Here is a 12,655-nt window from a genome sequence, read left to right as displayed (position 1 = left end):
GACTTTTCTGTAGAATTAAAATATTATGGTTTTAAGCCAGTTCTTTATTCACTCCAAAATTATTCTGTTGAGCCATTCCTCTGTGCCAAGCACAAGCCAGGTGATGGGACAACAGTGACAGAGAGGACATCGGCCCAGCCCATAAGAAGTATGCAATCCTACGTTGGTGGTGAGACTGCACTGAAAACAAATACTTGCAACACAGAGCAGTGAGTGTTAACAGTATGGGTGGAGGAGTGACCCACGGAAGGGAGGAACTCATTCTCCCCCACAAAGGGGAAGGTGCTGGAGCTGGATCCTGAGGGATGAATAGGAGTTCACCAGCTGAACAAGGAGGAAAGCACATCCTAGGCAGAGGGAACAGTATGTGAGCAGCATGGAGGCATCAAACATGTGACACACCATGCGATCTGCTCTAAGCGTCCCCAAGATGGTAGCCTAGGGGGTGCTAGGAAAAAAACAGAAGGAGCCGACCTCAGGTCTGGGTGGGGTCTCTGAAGGACTCTCCTAGCCCAGAGTCCACAAAATGGTAACAGCAGAATGTTCTGGGGGAGCTTTCTCTCTGGGGAGATGGCTGGGGATGGCTGGAGTGTCACGGGGGAGGGGAGACACTGAGCCAGGGCCTGGTCACTACAGGTGACCAGGTATCAGGCCAAGGTGCAAGTCATGGGAAGGCACTGAAGAGTTTATTTATTTATTTATTTTTATTTTTTGAATTATTTATTTATTTTTGAGAGAGAAGAGAGACAGAGCATGAGCAGGGAAAGGGCAGAGAGACCAAGATACAGAGAATCCGTAGGAGGATCTAGACTCCGGGCTGGCAGCGCAGAGCCCGATGCAGGGCTTGAACCCCCAAACCATGAGATCATGGCCTGAGCTGAAGTTGGATGCTTACCCAACTAAGCCACTCAGGCGCTCCATGGCACTGAAGATTTTAAGTGGGGGAGTCATGTGATCAGACCTAGCATTAGGAAAAGTCACTCAGGTGGGCGAGCAAAAGAGATGTGAGCCTGAGCTGGGGTCGTGGGAGAAAGGTGGGCTCGTTGGGATGCTATGGAGGAAGCAGAATCAGTAGGCCCATTTATTCAATGTTATATTTTCGAAGTCTGTGAGAACATACCCACAGCGTTAATAACGGCTCTCCCTGGGTAGGTATCAGTAATGCAAGTGTTTTTACTTTCTTCTTCATCCAGTGCTTCCGATTTCTGGCTTGGGTGAGGAAGTGGATGATGGGAGGTGCCAGTGGCATTTCTGCAGCCAGGGCAGGACTATCTTGGTGATCCCCAAGATTTTTCCCAGGGCAAGGGGCAGGGACAGGGACAGGGATGGGAATGGAGGGGAGGACAGCTCATCCCTGAGCAAGAGTCATGGGTGAGGCCTTGTACCAGGTACTGAGCATCCTCATGACTGGACAAAGAGGTCCCCGTTGACAGACACACCTGGCTGCTGCATGTGGCCACTCCCAAGCTTGAACCCTGGTAACCCAAGCATTTTACCTGGTGTCCAGAACAGCGTTCGGGGTAGGCAACGTCCACTTGCCTGGCTCAGTCAGGCCCAGTAGGGGCAGAGGGCCATTGTTGGCTTGGCAGAACTTTTCAAAGGCTGGAGCCAGGGACCTGTGCAGGACCACCATGCTGGCTGGTCGGAGCCCTGAGTTTGGTGAGAGAAGGGACACAGGCATAGTCGGTTGCCTCTTGGTAGAGCCTTTCAATTTTAACTCTTTATCGTAGCACAGCACAGAAAAATGCCCATAAGTGTACAACTTGATGAACACGTAACCGACACCCAGGTCAAGAAACAACATTATCAACATTCCAGAATCCCTCTATGCCCCTTATAGTTCATCACCCCAGCCTCGAAGGTGGCCGCTACCGTGACTTCTAACACCATGGGTTACTTTTGCCTGTTCTTCATATAATGGAATCATACGATGTGAGCCTTTGGAGTCTGGCTTCTGTCACTCAATCGTATGTCCAGGAGATCCATCCATACATTTGTGTTTGACAACAGCTGGTTCATTCTCATTGCTGTGTGATATACTCATTACCACAATGTAATTACCCAATCCTGTTGTGGATGGACATTTGAATGGCTTCCAGTTTGGGGTTATTATAAATGGTGCTGCCATGAGCATTTTAATACACGCATGTTGGGGTGCATTTCTGTCTGGCATACCCCTAGGGTTGCAGGGTATACACGTGTTCAGCTAAGCGGTTTCCAAAGCGGTTGTACCAATTTATATTGCAAGTTCTTGCTTGTTCCTTATCCTCTCCGGTGCTTGCTGTTGCCTATCTTTTCCATTCCATCCACCCTGGCAGGTGGGTAGTGGCCTCACACTGCGGTTTTAATTTGCATTGCCCTGAAGACCAATGCGGTTGAGTGACTTTCATAGGTTTTATTGGCCATTTGGGTATCCTTTGTGGGAAAGACACTGCTCATGTCTTTTGTCTGGGCAGATTCTTGACTGAGCAGGCTCACAGAATCCTTGACTCCCCCTCCAAGGAGGTAGGCTTACTTCAGCTATGGGGGAAGACCCCCCACTTGCATGACACCACCTCCTCTGGTCAGGAGCCCTCTTCTGGAATGGGAAGTCCTTTGACAGCTAGACAAACCTGTGTTTGAATCCCGATTCGGCCTCTGACCAGCAGTGTGCCCCTGAGCCTTGGTATTCCCAAGGAGGAGATGGCAGTAATGACACCTGCCTCAAAGAGAACTCTGGGAGTTCATTCCTGTGTGTTAATTACCTAACACACAGGTGTACAGGAAGTAGGGGTTGGAGGCATGAATATGGGCTCTTGCATGGACATTTACAATTATGGTAATGAAGGAATATTTAATGATGGTTTGTAACGTACGGTTAAAGGAACAAAACTAGATAACAAAACCGTCTTTGGGGCATATTCTCCTTTTTATACAGTTCATGAGAGAAATAACTAGAAGGAAATACATCTGCATGTTAATCACAGTTATCTCCTGTATCAAGACTGCGTGATATTTAATGTTCTCTTCTGTGCTTTTCTCAATTCTAAAATTTACATAATAAACAGGTATCATTCTGTAACTGGAGGAAAAAACAAACAAGAAAACTTATGATTTGTTTTTTTTTAAGGGATTATTTCCTTTAAACACACCATCCCAAAGAAAAACATAATTATGCTGCTTTTGGAGAAATAACCTTGGTGACAATTCTCCTAAATGCTAGATTGCCGTATCAACATGTGGGCATCTCTTTTCCACGACGATACTGTCTGCTAGTATTTTCTCTTTAGCTCTGATATTTTCCTTAGCTCTCTGTGCTAAGTCATTTGTAGATGTAATCACTTATATTTTATACGTAAGGAGAACAAGGCTCAAAGAGATGAAGTGACTTCACACGGCTGGGGCATGGCAGAGCCAGGATTTAAGCCTGAGACAGGGGACCCCTGAGTCCCTCTAGGGTCACCATTGGACTGCAGGCATCAGACCTTCGTAGGATGGGTCCACCACCCATTCCGGCACCTTCCTCCTCAGGGATGGTAGAAAGAAGTGGATACAAGCAGATGCAACCATCCGTACGGAAAGTTCTAGCACCAGCTTCTGCTCTAACATCCTGGAACTCATTGCCTCAAACCCTCGGTGCCTGCCAATGCTACAGACTTTGAAAATGGGGACGAGCTGGACACTCCCAGCCGCTGAAAGCCCAAGGAAGCTGACTGCATGTCTCGAGCAAGCCCAGCGTGTCTCCAAAAATAGTCTGGAGTGAGGTGGAAGGGAATCCAGCCAGCCTAGAAGCCTGGCTTTCCCTAGCCGCCTCCTTTCTTACCTCCAAAGCCTGTTGTGAGAGCAAATTGGATTTTTAATACCGCAAATCAGAGAGGTATTATGAGCACAAAGCTTCTTTGTTTCCTTTTTAATTAAACGCACTTCAGAGGGCACTGTGTTTTCATTTTGTTCATCTCCACTGCTGATGGTACCAAGTCCCCAGTTGTTCCCATTAGTAACAAGACACCAATAGAGGGCTCAGTGGTGGCTTTTGGGGGGGGGGGGGGGGTGAGGTGGATGAGTGAGGGGAGGGTCTGACTGATTCCTGTGTTGCCTGGGTTTCTCCGGCTCCATCTAAGGTCATGACAGCTTTTTCTTTGTGAGGAGAAACAAAGTGAGCCTTCCGAGTCCTTTTACCTCAAAGCAAAGTTGTCCATTCTTTTTTTTTTTTTTTTTTAACTTAATGACAGGAGAGGGAAAAAAAAAAGCACCTCTAATGTCCCTAATCTGATATAAAGCCCCGGAAGACGTAGTCCCGAGCTGAGGTGCTTCAGCTGTTCTGCAGAATGAGCTTCTTTCCTTGCGGAACATTCCATGACAGCGGCTGACTTGGATGGTACATCTTACCCCCACGAGCTCAGTTACCCCTCCCGACAGCTCCTGAGGGAGGACTGAACTGTTACTTTCAGGGTGCAGGTGAGCTTAGAGAGGTCACACACCTTAGCCACAGCTACAGCCAGAAGGAGCCAAGCTGGGACTTACATCCAGACTGGTATGCTCTGCTCTCTTGGAGCCCCGAGGTGCTAGCAGGCAGTGGGGTTCAGCTGGTGTTTGCTGGTACATCGTGTACAGGGTTGGGGGAGACTATGACCCTGGTGGCTCTCTACAAAGCATGCTCCCTAGGGCTCACAGCCCTGAGTGGCTCCTTCCCCGTTGACTCTGTCCTCAGCCACGTGCCTTGCTTTGCCAACGGGACAGTAGGAAGTATGACGCAAGCGGGTGTTTGATATGTGCTTGGGCATTACAGCTCCTCCTCCAGGAATCTTGAGCTACCCTGTAAAGAAGTTTGGCTACCACTGCTGGTGAGGCTTCCTAGCAAGAGAGAAGCATTAGGCCGGCCCCAAGTGCTCTAGGCCTCCCAGTAGACACTTCAGACATGTGAGGAAGAAGCCATCATGGATGGTCCAGCCCCAGCAGACATGGTACCACGTGAAGCAGAAACCAAACCCCCCCCCCCCCCCACGTTAAGGCCAGCGTCATCGCAGAATATCGCTTAAGCCGGTGAGTCTGGGGTGCTTTGTTATGCAATAATAGAGAATTCTGTTGGTCCAGAAATAGCCACAGAGGCCAGATATGTCAATAAACAGTGAAAACTGTCCTGTTCCAGAACCTTAAACCATGCTACTGGTTTTTCTCTTTGGCGATTCCGGTAACTGGAAGTCTTTCGTATCATGAAATTTTGCTGGGACTTGTGTCAGTGACAACTTTGATGGCTGTTTTCTCTCAAAGGACCTTTCAGAGCCTGAGTGTCACTCCTGGAAGAGACTGGGGAGACGGTGCACCCAGAGAGGAACAAAACGGGGAGACGTGGTCTGAATCAAAAACCAGATTAAAATGCAGTGTTATCTGGGGGTGCTTTTCCCCCTGAGGGAAAACCCCTTTCATCATCTGAGGCCATTGGCAGGTCCCCCCGTGGAGTTGGGTTGACCAAGCAGAACTGGAAGACCTTTGTCATGACCTTCCCCTGGCCCAGGATGTCCTCCCTCCCTCCCTCCTGAAGACCTTTCCATTCCTCAGTACAGGTTCCAATCCTCCGCCTCTATGAAGCACCCAGTAGGCTCACGCCGACTGGTTGCCGGGTCTCCTTGCCCCCAGAGCATTCTTTGAGCCACCGACTTCGGCCTGATGTTTTACTGGACTCTGAACCCCCTTCCTCTTTCCCGGGGAGACCCCAAGTACCCAGAGAGCAGGTTCACATCTTGGGCCTCCCGCGGTGTTACGACAGCCAAAGCACATAGCACACACCAAAAATACTGATGCTCGGATGAACAAACGACTGCATGCCACGTGCAATCACAAATGAAAGAATAGGCCAGATTTTCTGTCTATGTGTGACTTCTGTTATTTAGATTTAGGTGCCTAGAAGGAACAGATTTTATGTTTTCTTCTTTATATTCCCTGCCCCACCACCCCACCCCGCTACTCCAGGTACAGTGCCTTACAGAGATTTTTGGTGGATGAAAAAAAAATACTGCAGATTTTTAAATACAGAGATGGTGTCAAAGCTCCAGGAAATTGCATTCAGAAAGGAATCCTGTATGTTGGCTTCTTGTGAGAACTAATGAAAGGAAACCAGTTTAGTTCAGGTTACGGTTGAGTTTAAAACGGAGGAGGGAGGCCAGCAGGGGGAGCTCTCACAGCCCCAACAGGAAGACCTACACCTTACCAAGTCCAATACTACTTTAGCTACTAGTTTACTGCCCCAGCAGGAGGAGGAAAGGTCTCCTCCTCTCCTGGCAACAGCCCCGCCAATGACATTCACAGCTCAGCCAATCAGGAGGCACTACACTTCGAACTCCGAGTTTACTCCAATGGACTTCTGGATTATAACAGCTCTCCCATCTTCCCCCTTCCCTCTGGAAAGGAGCTACCTACCTCCCCTTTGCTCCCCGGACTTGCCTCTGGCCTTGCCTGTAGTTTTGCCACAGCTTGCATGTCCTGGGATTGCAATTCTCTGCTATTTCCAAATAAACCCGTTTTTTGCTGGTAAAATGGCTGGCAGTTTTCTCTTTAAGGTTAACATGCTCTAGAAAGAGGTTTCAACGTGTCAGCGGGATCTAGGGTTCGACAGATGAAGAGGTGAACGAAATGACAGAGATGAAAAGTCTAGCATAGAGAATGTGGCCGATAATACTGCAGTAGTTTTGTGTGGTTAACAGATGGTGACTACAATTACCTTGGTGAGCACTGTTTAGTGTATAGAATTGTCAAATCTGTGTTTGTACACCTGAAACTACTACAACATTGTAGGTCACCTATACTTCAACTTACAACAATCCGGGGCTAGACAGTCTCATTGTGTTGGCCTCCAAGGCACAGCCCATGTCTTCTTCATCTCAATATACTACATGTCTAGCACAGTGCCTGGCACAAAAGTGTAGTTCAGTGTTTGTTGAATGGCTAGCTGACTGACTGCACAATGGATGAAAGCAGGATTCAAGGGTGGTGTCCCCAGTGAAGGTTCTGGACAAGCCAGATTTTCCACAGCCCTTTCTACCTAGAGAAGAACCCAATGGGATTCCAAACCACCAATGCAGTTTTCAACTCCAATCTCATGGGTAGAAAACTATGCAAACCCCACGGCCATTTTAATGAAAAATTTGAGATCGTATAAAAACTTTAACAAACAAAATATAAAAAGTATTGCCCTGGAAGGGGTAGAGATGTGTTTTAAACTGACAGTGAGTGCTTTAATAGCCACAGAACAAAGTGCTTCGGGGACACAGAGGAGAGAACAGTTGGTCCTGCTGGGCTGAGGGGGTTGGGTGCTGGGAGGGTCAGGTGAGGTTGGATTCCATTCCCCAGTTGAAGATACTGAGTATTAAAGCAGCTGCTTTGGGAGGTCAAGCCTGAGCTTGTCTGCTGGACTGAGAGAGCCCTCCTGGACCTGGCCGGCCTGACCCCTTGGCCAAGCATCTGAGGCACCGGCTAAGGTCGTGGATGTCTGTGTTTTCCCAGGGTCACTGCAGAAATGTTAGCACCTCAGCCAGGCACGCAGCAAAGGTCAAAGAGAGAACCATTCCATAATCAAGTGGGGACAGTGGCCAGACTCCTCTGGTAATGGCCTTCACTTCATATCTAGAGGAGAGAATAGAACTTACCCCAAACCCACCGAAATGAGAGCCCTCGGTGGTACCTGTTAGCTGTAGCCCCTCATTTTTACTCTATAAGACAGCAGGTGGAAGCTGGGAGCTGGTTTGCAAATAAATTGTAGTCAAAAGACCAAAATCTGAGGGTGATTGCCTTTCCTTTCCTTCATTTATTTATTGTTTTAATATAAGTTTAAGTGGATCTAGGTCATTCCTGTAATAATGTTGCTTTGCTGGCCTGGAGATTAAATAAGTGTAGCTTGAAATCCTGCCCTGTGAAATGCATGCTGGGAGTGTGCCAGTCACCTGAATATTACCCACTGTGCATGTTGGGAGGGAAAGGAGGCTGAGAACCCCTACCCTACAGAGTCATCCCCCTTGAAGGCAGGGGCCAAATGGAGCATGAAGGACATGCTCATTAGCAATTGTCAATACACCAATGACAGAGTGCCCAGTCATATAATAAATGATGGTAGCTACCACCCTACCATATATGAGAACCCACTGTATGCCAGGCACTGTGCCAGACCCTTTACCCTCTTTGGTTTACAACCATTGGTTCTTCACCACTGCCCCACAAAAAAGACACTGTTAATCCCATTATGGACAAAGAATGGGGTCTTGGGGCGATCAAAGAAGCTCCCTAAAGTCTGATAACTATTAAGTGGTATAGCCTAAACCCCAAAATAAGTCTAAATTCATGCTTGCTTGACTGATATCTACCTTTCTATGCCTATGTGTCTATATATCCATCCGTCCCTCCTTCCATCCATCCTCTGGTGTTAATAAGAACCACATCCTCAGTAGGAATAGCAAGGACTTTCCCCTTTTCCCCCAAAAGGTGATTCCAGAACCAGAGTCTCTTGAGTCCATATGTTCCTTTGGGGACTGAACCCTGAACTTCTCTGGCTTTCCACCAGGGCCTCCAGTGAACTCACTGCTGAGTGTCCCTGCGTGGCCCAAGTGTCTCAATACCCAGTAAGGCCTTACTCTAAGTAAGGGATCTAATCATTGAGCACTAGTTGGACTCTAAGAAGCTTACCCTTCCACTGTGAATTCTTTTTTCTCTTTAGAGAGTAACAAACTATCAAGCCCACAGATATCATTCCCTAGCCTGGGATACACCAGAGAGGGGCCCACAGACCATCAATTCCTTAGAAGGATCTGACACACCCCAAAGCCCAGTATTAAAATACCTCAGCTCTGCCTGTCACAGATGACTGAAATTCCACCATTAGAAAGTCATTTCTCTGCTTTACCCAAGTAATCCAATTCTAGGAATGCATGCTCCAGATGTTCTCAAACAGCCAGGTGGAATGATGGGAGCACATGGCAGCACTATTTGTAATAGAAACAATTTAGAAACAACCTAATACAGGTTGGGTAAATACATAGAGGGCTGAGTAAATAGAGGCATAGCTAAACTATGGTACATCCACACGGCACAATGAGATACTGTGTAACCATTAAAAAGAATGAGGCTACTCTACACACCCAGTATGAAACAATCTCCCAAAGACATAAAATGAACGAGGTAAGGTAGAGGATTCTATGTTGAATAACACACCCACGATCCATTCAAATGCATGTAAACTATCTCTGTAAAGATGGAAAAGAGCTTGAGATCAGTTGTGGCCACAGAGAAGGAAATTAGGTGGACAGGGTCCTGAGCAGGAGCAGTGGCTGCCACACTGTATTTTAGGTGAGTGGTGCCCTCTGGAGTCGTGCTAGGGGGTGGCCCTGACGGAAGAGGGATTTTCTGCTCTTTATCCTTCCTACAACTTTCAATAGGACAACATGTAAGTATCACATAATTTAAAAACTGGAATTTAATTTAAACATATATAAGGAAGGTAGGATCATATCCTTTTTAAGTAACCTCTACACCCACTGTGGGGCTTGAACTCACAACCTTGAGATCCGGGATCACATGTTCAACCTTGAGATCCGGGATCAACTGAGCCAGCCAGGCACCCTAGGTCATTCCTTATACTTCTGTCATGAGTTTTTTTCATTCATTTGGTAAATATTTATTTAGTCCTTACCATGTGGGTGGAATGTGCTGAGCACACAAAGGTGAGTAAAGCAGAACTTATCCCCATTAAAGGGCATGTTTGCCTGGGGCACCTGGGTGGGTCAGTCGGTTAAGCGTCTGACTCTTGGTTTTGGCTGCAGTCGTGATCTCATGGTTCATGAGTTTGAGCTCTGCATCGGGCTCTGTGCTGACAGAGTGGAGCCTGCTTGGGATTCTCTCTCCTTCTCTCTCTCTGCCCCTCCATCCCTCCTTTCTCAAAATAAATAAATAAACTTAAAAAAATAGAAAAATAAAAGGCATGCATGCCTGGGAGTGTGGACACCATGGTGATAATAATGACAGCTGTCGCTTACTGGGGGCCTGCTAGGCACTTAGTATCCAGACACGATCCATCATCCACCTGCCATTCAACAGGCATTGCAGTACAGAGCACAGATTAGGGGGTAGGCTGTCCGGATTCCAAGCCTGCCTCTACACTCAGGAGGGGATCATATTCACCTCCCTGTGCCTATTTTCTCATCTGTAAACAGGGACTCATAACAATATGTATCCCACTGAGTTGTGGTAAGGATTAAATGAGCTAACACACGTGAGACTCTTAGAACAATTCCTGGCTGGGTGCACAGTTAGCACCACAAAAGCGTTGCCTGTTTACCGCTCCTCACCCAGCGTGCTGCACATACTGTAGGGAATAAGACAGCCACAGCCCACGCTCACAGGGGGTTTGCCATCCCCAGAGACAGACATTAAGCACATAATTACCACTGTATCTATCTTCAGTAGCTATAACACCATGTGCTGAGCACTCCTGGGCCACGTGGACTACAAGTGGAGGAGGAAAAGAAGCTCAGTCTAACAGGAAGAGTAGGGGTCAGACTAGCAGACAGGTGGGGAGGGGGTACTGTAGGTCAGGGGACAGCATGAGCAAAAGCAGGGAGGCATGGGAAGGAAACCAGCTTCCTGTGCCGCTGGAATGTTTGATGTAAGGGAGGAGATAGGGGAGTAGGGGCTGGGATGGGGCAGTGGCCAGCTCGTGGGTGATCCAAGAGTGATGGGAAATCAAGAAGGTGTTAGGCAGTAGAATGACTTGGTAAGACCTACCTTTTATGAAGAACACTCTGGCTGCAGGTGGGGGACTGGACTGCAGGGCAGGCAAATAGGAGGCTGGTAGATGAGAGGGGAGGCCAGGAGAAAGATGAGCGTACAGAAAGGCTCCCTCCTAGGACGTGCCCAGGTGGCTCAGTCAGTTAAGTATCTGACCCTTGATTTCAGCTCAGGTCATGGTCTCATGGTTTGTGAGTTCAAGTCCCATGTCAGTGCAGAGCCTGCTTTGGATTCTCTCCCTCTCCCTCTCTCTCTGCCCCTCCTCTGCTTGTGCTCTCTCTCTCTCAAAATAAGGAAACTTAAAAAAAAAGTCTTCCTTCTAGAAAAAATCTTGAAGGAGAGACGGTACCTTAACCCTTTGTTTGCCTGGCTGGACCAGTCAGTGTTCAACACGCTTCAGGGCAGCAGCAGAGGCTGGTCCTGTGGAACGGACACAAGAAATCACACACACATAAGAGACAAGGCTTTCTGTTTCCCTTCAGTTCTTCCACGGAAGGAGCTCTGATCTTCTTTATTCCTTGCTGTATCTACAGTACCTACAACAGTGCCTGGTGCATGGAGAATGCACAATAAATGTCCACTGTTGGAGGACACAGGCAGAGCAAGTAACATGCACAAAGGCAACCATGATGAGGGAGCCAGGGAGGGAGAGGAGAAACCATGGCTCAGAAGCCGAGGGAAGCAAGTGTTGCAGGGGGGGAATTGGTGGTTATGGAGGTCAAGGAGGACCTAGGGAGGTCAACAAGCACCCACTGGAGTTTGGAATTCATGCCCTTTCTCCCTTACCACCATGATGGTGTCATCGTGGTCTTGTTGGTTAACAAGCATCAGGAGCACCCGCCCTGTCAGCAGGATTGCGTTTAGGACCTGACCTGGAAGGGTACAAAAAATAGGAGGAGACAAGTCCATTCCCTTGATGTTCAGAGTCTAACCGGGAAGATCTTAATTCACAAGCATGAGCAATTCACAGTAACACAAAACTCCATTTCTGGTTTCTGTAGATGTCCCCTGGATCACTTCCCCAGAGTCCTACAGCTTGATAATGGAAGAACAGAATAAGTAGGTGTACAGACCTTGTCTTTACTCATTAATTTTTGTGGTGGGAGTCGCTCGACGTTTGCCAAGAGAGTGGCTGGTGGCAGCCTAAATACAACTGCAAATTTGCAAAATAGATGTTGCTGTAAGGAAGAAGCCATCCTAACTGTATAGACATTTCACAAAAATTGTTTTCATTACAATAAGAGAGACAAAAGATTAGGGAGAATGCTGGCAGTCAGGTTTAGTATTGCTTATCTAATAGGTCAGATTCAAGTGCTCCCAATAAGCAAAAGATTGTGAACAAAACAAGCATTTTCAACCAAAGCCAATGGGTTCCCTTCCTAAACAATTCAGTCCCAAAGTCATTAGGTAGAGCTGAGTGAGGAAGGAGTCCATGGTCGGGGATGGAGGGCAGGAGCCATGGTGGCCCAAAGCAGAGGATCAGAGTCCAAGTGATGAGGAGGACAAGCCCAAGAAGGGTGACATGACCCGTGGTGTCACCATCCGATCAGTGCAAGGAGAGATTCCTCATACGGTGGGAGAATGGCAGACTGGCATGTAGCATCAGAGGGAAAGAGTGCACCCACGTGGGGGCGTGCCCATGTGCGTGTGTGTGCGCATGCACAGGGAAACACGTATCTTAGCTCTGCCTGGGAGCACTAGCATTTCAAAAGGGATGAGCACGTCTGGTGCCCAAATCTTGGATTCCAAATGCCATTTTCCATTAAAATGAATCAAGAGGCCTTGGAGAAATGGTTGATTCACTAACTGGGGCCTAGAAGTCAGAAGGTGAGCCTCCTGGAAGTCAGAAGTCCAGAAGGTGTGCTGGAAAGTAGGGATGTGCTGAAAGAATGATGGAGCCATACAC

General features: G+C 47.8%; 1 protein-coding gene and 1 long non-coding RNA gene across 4 annotated transcripts in view; both read right to left on the bottom strand.

Annotated features, from left to right (window-relative positions):
• Nucleotides 1-1,681, bottom strand: part of DGLUCY (D-glutamate cyclase) — a 35,842-nt gene extending 34,161 nt beyond the window's left edge. The window contains 1 exon segment of the mRNA XM_045450840.1: nucleotides 1,497-1,681. Coding sequence (XP_045306796.1) covers nucleotides 1,497-1,681 — 185 coding nt within the window.
• An 11-nt stretch (nucleotides 1,682-1,692) lies between these two features.
• The window catches only part of LOC123584221, a 36,283-nt gene continuing 25,320 nt past the window's right edge, over nucleotides 1,693-12,655 (bottom strand). For all 3 annotated transcript variants that reach the window (XR_006705264.1, XR_006705263.1, XR_006705265.1), the window contains 3 exons: nucleotides 11,099-11,169; nucleotides 8,807-8,948; nucleotides 1,693-6,578 (listed from right to left, as the gene is read on the bottom strand). This is a non-coding gene — a long non-coding RNA (uncharacterized LOC123584221). The remainder of the gene's footprint in view (nucleotides 6,579-8,806; nucleotides 8,949-11,098; nucleotides 11,170-12,655) is intronic.

Source organism: Leopardus geoffroyi, chromosome B3 (genome assembly GCF_018350155.1).
Source record: "Leopardus geoffroyi isolate Oge1 chromosome B3, O.geoffroyi_Oge1_pat1.0, whole genome shotgun sequence".
Taxonomy (NCBI): Eukaryota; Metazoa; Chordata; class Mammalia; order Carnivora; family Felidae; genus Leopardus; species Leopardus geoffroyi.
The sequence above is the reverse complement of the archived record's forward strand: the minus strand, read 5'-3'. Positions and strand labels throughout refer to the sequence as shown.